This window comes from Ochotona curzoniae, unplaced genomic scaffold (genome assembly GCF_017591425.1).
Source record: "Ochotona curzoniae isolate NIBS_2020 unplaced genomic scaffold, NIBS_Ocur_1.0 contig_3819, whole genome shotgun sequence".
NCBI lineage: Eukaryota > Metazoa > Chordata > Mammalia > Lagomorpha > Ochotonidae > Ochotona > Ochotona curzoniae.
The window spans coordinates 10,698,092-10,711,618 of NW_024466004.1; the positions used below are offsets into that span (position 1 = coordinate 10,698,092).

Here is a 13,527-nt window from a genome sequence, read left to right on the forward strand (position 1 = left end):
AAGGAGAACGCTCTGTAATAAGGAGCGTTCTCTGTGCTCCTCAGACCCCTGCACCACTCTGTTCACTCTGAATAATTAACACTATTTCCAGTAATGTAGAGAAGGCCACTCCCTTCACCTCCAACCCTCAAACCTGTTGGCTGATTCAGCTTTTTTATTTTTCCTTTTTTCTTTTTCTCTTTAGCTTGAAAGAGTTAGACAAAGAGAGGGAAATGGAAAGAGAGAGAGAGATCTTCCATCCACTGGTTCATTCCCTAAATAGTTGCAATGGCCAGTGCTAATTTCATCTGAAACTGGGGATCAGGAGTTTCCTCTGGGGTCTCCCATGTGGGTGCAGGGTCCCAAGGTTTTGGACCATCCTCCTCTGCATTCTCAGGCCATTATCTGGGAGCTAGCTGGCTTAGAAGTGGAATATCTGGGGCTCCAGTTGGTGCCTGTATGGGATCCCAGCATGGCAGATGGAGAATCAGTATGCTATGCCACTGCGCCAGACACCCTCCCTCTCGACCAGCATCTGCCTTTTGATCCTTCTCTTATGTTACAGTGAAGAGGTATCCTACCTGTCAGTGTTGAGTCATTCTTTGCAAATCACACATCCTGTTTTCTTAAAGCCAGGGAAACCAGAAAGCAGAGATCTATGAGAGGAAAACGATTTTGGTAAAATAAAGAACAGCTCTAAGGCTGAATATCAGGAAGAACAGTCATGTCTGTGATAGCAGAGGGGAAGTTGAAAAGAAATGTGGTGGTGAGACTTATTTCAACAGCTGTGGCATTTCCTTAGGAGTTACTGTGGCATCCAAGTACGTAGGTTCTGTCCATTTATTACTCAGCCTCATGTTAATATTGGGGTGTACAGACTGAGGTGGCACCTTTTCCTCAAGTAGCATTTCTGTCTCACTCACATTTTCTACGCCATTGTTTTTCAACAAGAATTAGTGATGTTAGAATGTCCACTAATGGCTTAGAATGCTAATTATATGTTAGCATTCATTAATCTACAAAAAAAATAAATAAATAAAAATCGTCTTCCTCTTTAGAGCCTCTAGAAGACGGGCGTCATTTGTATTTTCTACAAAAGAATTGTTTTTTCATCTGTTATTCTGAAGTCATCAGGACCATTTTTGTTGCTGTGATGAGCAAGGCAGCACAACAATAGGATAAGGCTTTGAGCCAAATGTAAGAATGGCTCACCTTGGCCCGACGTGGTAGCCTAGCAGCTAAAGTCATCGCCTTGAATTCGCCGGAATCCCAACTGGGCACCAGTTCTAATCCCAGTGATCATGCTTCCCATCCAGCTCCCTGCTTGTGGCCTGGGAAATCAGTCAAAGACGGCCCAAAGCCTTGGGACCCTGCACCCACGTGGGAGACCCGGAGGAGGTTACAGGCTCCTGACTTCAGGTTGGTGCAGCTCCGGCCACAAGGAGTGAATCATCAGATGGAAGGTTTCTTCTCTCTCCTCCTCTCTGTGTATCTGACTTTGCAACAGAACCATGACTGAGTTTGAACTGTACTACTGTAACAAAGTGGAGGAATCCATCATGCGGGGAGGGCATGAGGAGGGGTTGGGGGAATCCCAGAGCCTACAAAACACTGTCATAAAACAAAATAAAATAGATAAATATTAAAAAAAAAAAAAGAAAATGTCTCACCTCACCTTCAGAGTGTGAAGGGTTGGACAGGACATGTTGTTAATGGAAATTGGATTATTTTAACTTTAATCAGTTCTTTAGAAGCAAATGACATTATATAAGTTAACAGATAAAATTGGAATGCAAGAGATTTGTAAATGCTGGCTCTGTTTGCCAGTTGGCTTAACTTCTTAAGCCTAATCTAAATCAAATAGCATTACTGCTTATGGATTGTGTTTTTATATTTCAGGAACACTGATTGCTGTTCTTCAACGCGTTCATTATGAAGCTATTAGTAATACTTGCGTTTTCTGGACTTATAACCGGTTGCAGGAGCAATTCTTCCTATACGATGCCACCCAAATTACTGCTCGTGTCCTTTGATGGCTTTCGAGCTGACTACCTGCAAAACTACGAATTTCCTCATCTCCAAGATTTTATCAATGAAGGAGTCTTGGTGGAACATGTCAAAAATGTTTTTATCACAAAAACATTTCCAAACCACTATAGTATTGTAACAGGCCTGTATGAAGAAAGCCATGGAATTGTGGCTAATTCCATGTATGATGCTGACACAAAGAAAAGTTTCTCTGACTCAAATGACAAAGATCCTTTCTGGTGGAATCAGGCGATACCTATTTGGGTAACTAATCAACTTCAGGAGAACAGATCCAGTGCTGCTGCCATGTGGCCTGGAACTGATGTGCCCATTCATAATGTCACACCTTCTTATTTTATGAATTATAATTCTTCAGTGTCCTTTGAAGAGAGACTAAATAGCGTTACTATGTGGCTAAGCCATTCAAACCCACCAGTCACCTTTGCAACACTCTACTGGGAAGAACCAGATGCAAGCGGCCACAAATATGGACCTGAAGACAAAGAAAACATGCGCAAAGTGTTGAGGGAAATAGATAATCATATTGGTGTTCTAGTTCAGAAACTCAAGATGGAGGGATTATGGGAACATCTTAATGTAATTATTACAAGTGATCATGGGATGGCCCAGTGTTCTCAGAAAAAACTGATAAACTTGGATCTTTGCATCGATCATTCAGACTACACTGTTGTAGATTTGACCCCAGTTGCTGCAATACTTCCCAAAATAAGTAAGTAAACTTCTAGCAAACTAAGCTTTGTTGTTTAAATGGGGCACTTGATTGAGGAGGGAGGATTGTGTAAAAGAATGAAGTTCTGGCTGTTTGTGGTTTGGGGTCTATCTACTCATGGAGCTTCAGAGTAGAATATGTGTGATGGGTGCAGTGTTTGAGCTGTCTTCTGCTGCTTCCCCACACATATTACCAGGGTGCTGGATCAGCAATGTAGCAGGACCAGAACTGTACCCCCTGAGATGCCTGTGTTGCAGACAGAAGCTTAACCCACTGCGTCACAGTGTCAACTTGTTATTTCCAACTTTCTACAAACTTTTAAATATACACTTGTATTTTTCTCCCTTAATTTAAACGCTTTGAAGAATTGTCTTCTAGTTTAGGTTGAAGTAATTGTTTCTATGCTTTTTATAACGTTTCTTAATGGGAAAAAGGAAATTGTATACATAAAAACTTCTCATTTTACAGATCTGTTTTTATGTATCTGCTTGAAAGGCAGAGTAAAGGAGAGAGGGAGTGGTCTTCCATCTGCTGGTTCATTTCCCAAGTGCCTGTAATAGCTTGTGCGGGTGGCAGCAATGCTGGTACTTGGGCCTTCCCAAGTATATTAACTGGAATTTGAATCAGGAATGGAGTAGCCTGGACTGAACCAGCATTTCAGTATGGGATTCAGGGTGACCCAGCAGTCACTTAACCCGCTATACCGAAGTACCTGCTTCAACTTTACATTTTAATGAGCTATACCTTGCTTCTACCAAAGGCAAAATTAGTTGCTACTATTCATAGTATTGCGTAATTAGATTATGTTTACTTGGGAACCTAGGCAGCAAAATTGTCTTGTTTCTATAAAAGTGCACTAGGACAGTACACAAAGTGGAAAAAGGGTGGGAATGGTCCAGAACATTGTCACGTAGTTAATATTGCCCTGTTTTTTTTTTTTAAGAATTAAAAATGGTTTACTAGGTGACATTCAAAATTTATTTTTAGTTGTTCTAGTTGGATTTGTTTCCTTATCAGCCAACTGTGACTTTTTTCCCTTTTGCTTTTCCTGTTGCTTCCAGATAGAACAGAGGCTTATAACAAACTGAAAAACTGTAGTACTAACATGAATGTTTATCTCAAAGAAGATATTCCTAGTAGATTTTATTACCGACATAATGATCGAATTCAGCCTATTATTTTGGTTGCTGATGAAGGCTGGACAATTGTGCTAAATACATCCTCATCAAAATGTAAGTATTTAGATTATTTATTTTTGCATATGAAATGAATTAAATGTTATGGTGCTGTTTTGTTAAGAGGGTGGTTTTAATTTAGAAATGCTTGTTCTACTTTGTTGTTTTCAGCTAGATGGTTCCCAGGTCTTCCTGTGATAGGAGTTTACAGTAGCTGTGTTTCACCTTTAGATTAAGATGGATGGCCTTGAGAGTGAAGGTGTCATTTTACTCTGTATCAGCACTGTAGTTAGTACCAGTAAGTTTTATGGTTGGTTCTCCTAATCTGTAGAAAGTGAAAGAGAAGAAAATAAAACATTTGCAGTAACAAAAGTGAAAGTGGAGGGAAAATTCCTGTTTCTGTGTCAAAAAATTTTGTCTGAGGAACCCTAAGTCTTTCCCCAATGATGAAATAATTTACTATTTAGAACACAAGGCATGAGCCAGAAAGTGAATAAATAAAAAAGTTCCCATGTAGGTAACACAGATGGACCAGTCCTGAACCTGAGAAAACATATAGAGGCATGTTCCATGGTCTGCCTCTATTTTACATTGTTTGAATAGTTTGAAAAAAGTTGATTTTGTAGCTTGCAAAGGGCAATCAAGCTGTTTTTATAAAGGGCCAGATGGTAAATATTTTAGGCTTTTTGGAGCAGCCAGTTCTCTGTTTCAGGCACTCAGCTTTTTTTTTTGTAATGTGAACGCAGCTATGGGTGATCCATAAAGAAAGGAAGTATTGTGTTTCAGTGGAACCATTTATAAACCAGGTGGAGGCCAGATTTGAGCCTGGGTTGTAGTTTGCAGCTCTCTTACCTGTAGAAGTATCAGGCAGAAAAAACATTCTTAGGATCAGTGGAGTTCGTATATTACTCCTCTTTTTGTCATTTTTGTGTACTGATTGTTGAAACGTTGGGATATATAGGCAAGTGGTGGAAAAATATGTCGGGGATATATCAGAGATTATTACATGTTTTCTTTGAGTCAGACTTTAGTGGAAGTATAAGTTGGAGTCATCTGATTGGAGCCTCAATACAAGAGCTTCTTCTATAAGATCCTCACTCATGTGGCCTTCCTGATATGGAGGTGTGTGTTAGCACTCAGTAAATCAGTTGCATGTCATCCTGTTTCTTAGCACAAGAACGGTTCAGGTAGATAGGACTGCTGATCTGCTCCTTTCCCACTCACTGTCTTATGATTTCTCTCTCTTCTGTCTAACACAGAAGCCTCTGTCTGGCCCACTCCTTTCTGTCCCTGCTAGTGTCCTCACTGAGCTTTGAGCAGGCGGTACTGGGTGTCAAAGCAAGTGACGCTAAGGTTGGAAGATACGTGTCAGGTTGAGAAGTCAGAGGTCATGGCAGCTTGGGAGAAGGGGTGCATGTAGATGAAATGGGGTCATGGCTGAGTTGAAGAAAACAGAAAGTTAAAATTCTGGCTCTTGTTAGGTTTCAACAAGCTCAAATGTTCGTGGAGGAGAATTAGCCTGACAAGCAGTTAGTATATTTACATTACAAGTACGCTTTGTAACTAGAAAGGCGGATAGTCTTTACTAACATCATTTTGTTCTTTTTTCAGTAGGTGACCATGGTTATGATAATTCTTTACCTAGTATGCATCCGTTTCTAGCTGCCCACGGTCCTGCATTTCACAAAGGCCACAAGCACAGCACAATTGACATTGTGGATATTTATCCAATGATGTGTCACATCCTGGGAGTAAAGCCACGTCCCAATAATGGAACCCTTAGTCACACCAAGTGCTTGTTAGTTGACCAGTGGTGCATCAATCTCCCAGAAGCCATTGGGATTGTGATTGGTGCGCTCTTGGTATTAGCGACTCTGACATGCCTCATGATAGTCATGCAGAATAGACTGTCGACACCACAGCCATTTTCCCGACTTCAGCTACAAGAAGACGATGACGACCCTTTAATTGAGTAACATGTGCTGGGGTGTGTTCAACGTGTTTATTAATCATACAGCTAAGGATGCATCCATTTAATACTGTTTTAACCCTGAAAAAATGCGTTTTAGAAGACAACCTAGAATGAGCATGCTAAAGTTAGTTTTCCTTGTAATTTGTTTTGGTACACTGGCTCGTACAACCCTGACCTTAGTAAAAGTGCAAATAAATCATTATTTCTCTACATAGGATTAGCTTTTGAGAAAAATATTCCCTATGTCTTTTTCTTTTGCAGTGAAGATATAATACAGCTTTAGCATACCAAAATTGAGTAGGCATGCTTTTCTAATAAATTTATATATTTGTAAATGAAACAACAAAAATCTTTATGCAATTTGTGAATTTTGTGTATCAGGGAGGAAAAGTTTGCTATATTTTTATATTTATCTTGAATTAGTTTGTATCCCAAGTAAACCCTTTGATAAGACATTTTCTGTGTGTTAACAAAAATCAGTCAGCTGGGAAGAAAAGATGTAAAATATGAAGAAATTGCTTTAAACAAGCGACAAATATGATGGGATGCAATGCCTGCATTGTTACCATTGTCTTTGTTAAGACTCTTATGCTAGTGAAATCTCAAAAGTTATGTTTTAAGAAATTATTACTATTAAGGTTAGCAATCAGTTTTTGCTGCTTATTCTTCATGTCTTTGTATATGCTGGTGTGTGTGTGAGTGTGTGTGGGTGTGTGTGGGTATACATGTTAGGATGATAGGTGACTAGTAAAGCTGGTCCAAGGGGCCAGGATTGTGGCCAGGCTTCCACACTGCCCTGGGATATAGCTCTCATGAAAGGTTTTGCACTTCATATTGTTTGCTTTCTTCTCACAAGTTTTTAACAATTCATTGCTTTTTGTGACCACTTTTAATCTTTTCTTGCTGTTCATTATAACATGAGAAATCTAAGTGATATAAAAAAATTCATGACCTGAGTGCAGGTCTAATTATGATTGGATCCAAATGATGGTGAGATTTTAAAATATTTATTGTTGGGGCTTTATGCCTTACTTGGGGGGCAGCAATTAAGGAACTCAAAGTGACCTTTAACATTTCTCATTTTTTATTCCATCCATGTATGATAAGTGGCAGAATAACCTCAGTGTTGTCTCTGCTTTTTTTGTGTCTAATATTTGGATCACAGGAATAATCTTGCTGCTCATATCCATACCAAGCCTTTTCAGAGCCAATGATTTGTTGTGAAAGAACTGTCATCTTGATTTTGCTAGGTTGTACCTCTTTATAATGAACACCAGGAAGAAGTGATGGTAGCAAGACTAGATTGTATCTATTGAACGGAGGATTTGGATTTAAGAACCATTTGTCAGAATCTGAGGCAAGAAATTAATAGTGTGATATTTAAAGTTCTAACAAGCTAAAATAAATGTCATTGCAGCTACAAATCTAACCTTGGAAATGCAATACACAGGCAGCGCAGCTACGTGTTGGTTATGTATGATGGTGGAAATGATGGCGGTGCCCTTCATGGGACACAGACGCATCCTGTAGGGTCACTGCTCACTGCATTTGGTGTCTGTGTTATCTGGAGGTTTTGAGAAGTATTTCCATGCCTGGCATAAATAATTCATAGTAACATTACATTTTTGATGAATTTTATTTTTGTTTCTTTTTCCTCACATAAAAGTTATTCTAAAGGTTACTAGTTTGTCTAAATAAGATAGTACAATGCCATTTCTATTTGAATGTTTATTAAAGAATAGAACTCCATTTAAAGCTCTGTTTCTTTCACATGCAGAGCATGTTTAAAGCCTCTAAAATAGGGGCAGAATAGTTTGTACTTGTTGAGTGGAACTTTGTTCTTGCAGTGGTCCAAGTCTCAGTGGTTGCGTTAGTGTGATAGTTTCCTGTGAGTTTCAAGAACGTGAATATGGCATCCAGCCTGGGAGTGGCTTTCAGAGGATGGAATAGGAAGAGCTCTCTTGGCCAGTATATTTACCCGATCAGCAAGACTCAACTATTTGTCTTGTTTTTCATCCCATTCTCCCAATATTTAATTTTAAATTAGGTAAATGTTTAAAAGTATGTGTTGGACAAGAATAATATTTATTTAATCAAAGAGAAGTATTTATATTATAATGAACTTTGTGTTAATTCATTTGTGTATTTATATAAAAATGATCACTGTTGAAGCCAATGATTCCTGGAGAACACTGGGAAAAATCCTGTAATAAAATTAGTCTTGTAAAGTTTGGAGTGTATTTTTGTTAAATAATTGACTAAGATGCTGCTGTGTCTTTGAGTGGCAAGAAGTATTTGACCTTAGGAAACATTTCGTTGTTTATGACAATAATATGCAAAAATAGACAGAAGACTATTTGATGAAGAGGTTTTGGTTATTTCAAAATAAGCACATTTATTTATAACATAGGAGCAGTTGGGCTATTGTTGTTCATCTATAAGGTCTTTTGGTAAACAACAAAAAAACAAAAATATTTCAGTGCACTGTGCTTTGGGCTTTGGGTTATTCTGTTAGGCTTGTTGTAAGAATCTACAGAACAGTCTCGGAACATTGAAGGACTAGAATGCCTTTGCAGTGTTCGGGGTATTTTCTTCTGTCTTGCCCATCTCTTGTAAGCTTTAAATAATGTTTGTGTCTAATTTCTTTTATTTGTAGAATTTTACTTTATTGCTACTATATAAAATTACAAATGGAGGACAAAGGTAAGATATAAAAGTTGTATTTATTGTCACTTCTTAAAATGGTGTATTAATAACACGAGTGTGCTTTAAAGAAATCCATATGTAGTGCCTTAAGTTAAAGTACAGTGTATTTTGGCTACATTGTTTGCGTAATGATTTTGTGTATGATTCAAACATCTGTTTAAATAAAATTTACCAAAACATTCTTGTTATGATAATTAATTATAAACAACAATATTATTAATGATTTTTAATTTTGTTACCTTCTTGTGAAATACATGTCTTGTGATGTCTTCTCATTACTTAATATTACTGCAGAATCCTTCAGAGGCATTCATTACAGTTTATTTAAGTAACCCATATATAGACTTATAATAGTTACTCCAATTTAAAGCACTATGGAATACAAATCCATCATAAGAACATAGCTGGGAAGAAAGCCAAGGTAAATTTTGTGGAACTTTGAAAGCTAAAACAGAAAAACAAAACAAAAACAACAACGAACTTATTGGCCTACGGTGGAAGGGAGTAAGTTTGAAAAAAATGATTACCAAACAGTAGTGATATGATGGAGGGTGGTTACAATAGTTATAGTTTATAGCCATAGATATTTTAATGACTTGGCCAAATGCAAATAGATTAAGCAAAATTCCCTCTGGTAGAGCGGCGATTAATTATTTCCTGCTTTACACACAGTGAACACTGCTGTGCACCTTGGAAAGCAAAGGAAAATAAAAAATAACTCTGGAAAAGAATTCTTTGAAATTGAGCAAGTTACTTCTATGTACTCATGACTTACCTCGTGTGCTGAGATCCTCCTATTCAGAATCAGTGGATGCCAGTTTGGCCTATTTCCCCAGGCCCAGCATCCTTAGTGCTTGGGTTGCGTGTCATCACAGCCCCTTTCTTTGCACTCCCTGCCAGCACACACACTGCTTGACAGAGTATGTAAGAACTGAAATGATCTGTGTATGTTTGTGTATACCTCTACATGGATGATTTTAAGAGTAGAACCTAGTGGTCCCCACCTCGTACTGACTCATGTCCCATGATCAAAACTACCAAGAAGTCAAAAGCAGAGTCTGTACCCAAAGAGCAAGCCAAACTTCTAGCAGACCCGGTGTTCCACATGTCCTATGTCTTTGAAATTTGGTTTCCATCTTCAGGAAACTGAACTTTGTGAGCTCTTCCATTGATAGCTCCAGGATGCAAATCTCCAGGCCAGACCTCCCTCTTGTGTTACAAATCTGAATTACACATTGCCTAATAAGCATTCTTTTCATAACTGCTGTGTTTAACCACACTTCTGGAACCAGGTGCTGAAAAAGGTTCAGTAGAAATTAGCTTCAAACATATGCAGACCCACACAAAGGGGTCTCTATCAGACAGTAATAAATGATCCTCTGCAGAGAGTGAATCTGTGTGTGTGTGTGTGTGTGTGAATGTTTCGTCTTGCATATTTCTGTGAAGACTGTCCCTCCCCCATTTTTTGTTTGTTTTGGTTTTGGTTGTAAGAAAACTTGTAGGAATTCTTTTCCTATTAAAGGCAGACTGTAATTCAAATGAACCCTCTTTCTAAGGACTGGAAAATCTAGAAAAATGTAACAGCTTTGTGCCCAGGCATGGAGAAAATCCTGGGAAAGTGAAGAATGAGGGCTAAGATTCAGAAGAAGGAAGAAATGTAAATGTGAGCCCCAAATGTCATCTGAATTTTAGAAGATGCAGCTAAGAGGCTAACCTGATCAAAAAGGTGAGTTGATGGAGGCAAGCACACATTTAAGAAAAAAAAAAATTAAATCTCCTAAGAATCTAAGTGATGCTGTTTGGCAAAAATCAATCATAAAATATAAGTGAAATGACTAATTTCCAAGGAAAGTAGTACTGTAAGAGGTTATCTTTAGTAGAGAAAGGAAACTAAAACAGGCCAATTTCTATGAAAATTATTTTTAAACAAAATCTTATTGTATGTGTTTAAGGTGTACAACATATTACAAGATACATAAAGGTAGTAAGATTATTACTGTGGTGAAGTGAATTAAAAATATCTGTCATCTCATGTAGTTACCCATCCAGTTTTTGTAAAAGCATATAGGAAAGTTGTCCTAAAGATGGATAACCCTTTGTACTGTTTCCTTATCAGGTTTAAATATCACTGTTGTATTTGTTTTCATAACACTGATGTTCTAGGAACAAAATCGGTTTTTTTGTAGTGAAATCTAACATATCAAATCTGATAAAGACAGTACCAAAAAAAAAAAGACTTTCAAATGAGAAAAATATAAAAACATTGCAAAACTAATCCAAAAGCATCAGGCGTTAAATATAGAATGAACATTTTAATGTAGAGGCAGAAATAATCAAATTAGCTGGAAAAAATATTCAAGTAGTCTACATGTTTTAAATATAAGGATACAAAACTGAAAGTGAAATGACAGAATATACCGTGCCACGCACACTGACCATGAGCAAGCTGGAACACCAGTAGTGACAGCCAACAGTCATCTTCACAGCATCTCCAGAAGACCAGAAAGTCATCACTTAAAAGGTGTTCACAATACACACTTCCTAAAACATCTGTAACCTCAGCCCAAGAATTTAGTGCTATAATTGTGGCAATTAGACCACCAACAACAACCAACATGAGAGAGCTGAGTGATACCAACTGTACCCAATTGTGTGGTGTTTAAAGATGATCACCCCCAAATACAAATGATCCTTTTGAAGTGCATCATCTGCTACTTTCCCAGGTGAATTGGCTGGGATCTGAATGGGAAAGAGAGCAGTCAGGACTTGAACTATGCGCCTATGGGATGTTGGGGTTTCAGGAGGTGGCTTTACCTGCTAGGCTACTACGCTGAGCCCAGTAGGTCCCTTTTGTAGGTGTTGACTATTCATGCTAGTGTCTGAGTGTGGGAGGAGTCTTAGACCTGTGCACTGTACTTGAGCCTCTCGCAGGTTCTGCCTGCGCACCCCTGTATGTCCGAGTGGAAGAAGAGTCCCAGTCCCAGTGATGTGGAAGGAGAATGCTTTTCCTAGCCACTTCTTTTCCTGGCCACCCCATCGATACCCTTGATTAGTTAATTCCCCTTGCTAGTGGTATGGACTTACCTGATGTTGCCAGAGAGGTTTCTCTTTGACCCCAGGGATTACGAATCTTATTGCTATTATGAATGGCTATTGCCTTGCTAGATGGTGGTTGGGAAACACAGATTCTATGTTTTCATAGAACGTGAAGGGCTGCCTCTGTGCTGTCTCCCCAGCCCTGTGGTCCTAACCAGCCTCACTTAACATCTTGCAGAATTTCTCAAACCATTTTTAAACTTTATAGCTATGCTAGGTGTAGAGGATCAAGGGAAAGCAAGTCTTTGCTAGCTTGTCCTGACCAGAAACCTAAATAACTCTTAAAGGGCCTGGCACAGTAGTGTAGTCACTAAAGTCCTCACCTTTCATGTGCCAGGATCCCATATGGGTGCCATTTCATGTCCTAGCAGCCCCGCTCCCCATTCAGCTCCCTGCTTATGGCCTGGGAAAGCAGTTGAGGACAGCCCAAAGCCTTGGGACCTTGCACCTGCGTGGGAGACCCGAAAGAGGTCCAGGTTCTGGGCTTTGGATTGGCTCAGCTCCAGCTGTTGCAGCCGCTTGGGGAATGAACCATTAAATGGAAGATTGCCCTCTCTGTCTCTTCTCCTCTCTGTATATCTGACTTTACAACAAAAATAAGGAAATCTTAAAAAAAAAAAACCTCTTTAAATCACTGTCTAAAAGCATTGAATTGCATACAATGTAATGAGAATTACCAGGGTGGGAATCTGAGAAGATGGAAATTCTTAGATGTCATTTAAAGAACTATTTTTATCTGGGGGCATGGCCAGTTTGGAAGAGCACAAGTCATACACAGCTGATGGTCAAAGGCTAGAGCAGTAGCTCCCACATGTGGAACTTGGCTTAACCACTTCTTACATTAGGTGGGATCTCAAAGGGCTACACTTCAAGATGAAACAGAAGCAAACCAGCCTAGACCACAGTCTGGTTTTGAGTATAAACCAACCCAGGAAACATGAGTCCTGCTTCCAGCTCTGGCTCTCCTGGCATGCGAGTCATTTCACAGATTTGCAAAAGGCCCTTGCTCAATCAGGAAGAGAATGGTTCCTTGGATGCTTCCTAGTATTATGACTATTTCAGTTAACAAACAACTGAAAAGTTTGAGACCTATAAATCTTCCATTAGATTTTTCTAGAAGGAAGTTCTTACAAGAAACTCATAGTAGGATGTTATTTTTGCATTAAGGGGTTTTGAAAAGCAGCCTAAACCTAAATACCAGGTGTTGAAGAAGACATTGTGAAAACACGTATTGAAAAATATCAAATTTTATGACATGGCTGTTGGAGTAGGATGTGGAATCAAAATGGAATAAACTTCCATTACTTTATTTTTAATAATCTTGACGATTATATTGACTAATCTACATTTTATTTTCATGTGATGTATGTGCATTACATCCAAAATTTGACCCTGTCGGTAAAAGCCAATAAAATCCAATTAAATTATGATGAGTGATGAATTTTTCTCTAAAATTCTTCTGCCAATATTATATAGGAAAATAAATATGTAGAAGTAAATCATTCAATAACCCAATCTTCATAGCAGAATTTTAATACTTTCATCAGTATTGCACAAGTTTTTACACAAATTTATTTATTTGAGAGATAGAGGGAGAGACAGAAAGAGCTTCGACTGCTGGTTCACTTGGGAGCAACAGCCACTGATGAGCTAGGCTGAAGCCAAAAGCCGAGAAAGCCCATCCAGGTGCCAGGTGTCCCATGCATGTGGCAACAGCTAAAGCACTTGCAGCATCTCGCACTGCTTTCATAGGTACATTGACAGAGAGGTGGGCCAGAAATAGTGCAGCCAGAACTTGAGTTGGCACTCCTGCAGGATGCCTGCTTCACAGGCACTGGCTT

General features: G+C 38.8%; 1 protein-coding gene and 1 long non-coding RNA gene across 2 annotated transcripts in view; one reads left to right on the forward strand and one right to left on the reverse strand.

Moving 5' to 3' along the window:
* The window catches only part of LOC121158633, a 19,146-nt gene extending 19,055 nt beyond the window's left edge, over window positions 1–91 (reverse strand). The window contains exon 1 of the long non-coding RNA XR_005884207.1: window positions 81–91. This is a non-coding gene — a long non-coding RNA (uncharacterized LOC121158633). The remainder of the gene's footprint in view (window positions 1–80) is intronic.
* The window catches only part of ENPP4 (ectonucleotide pyrophosphatase/phosphodiesterase 4), a 14,639-nt gene extending 5,938 nt beyond the window's left edge, over window positions 1–8,701 (forward strand). Inside the window, exons 2-4 of the mRNA XM_040983494.1 lie at window positions 1,879–2,737; window positions 3,799–3,969; window positions 5,524–8,701. Of these exons, the coding sequence (XP_040839428.1) occupies window positions 1,912–2,737; window positions 3,799–3,969; window positions 5,524–5,888 (1,362 nt within the window). The 5' untranslated portion in view covers window positions 1,879–1,911 and the 3' untranslated portion in view covers window positions 5,889–8,701. The remainder of the gene's footprint in view (window positions 1–1,878; window positions 2,738–3,798; window positions 3,970–5,523) is intronic.
* The last annotated feature ends 4,826 nt before the right edge of the window (window positions 8,702–13,527 follow it).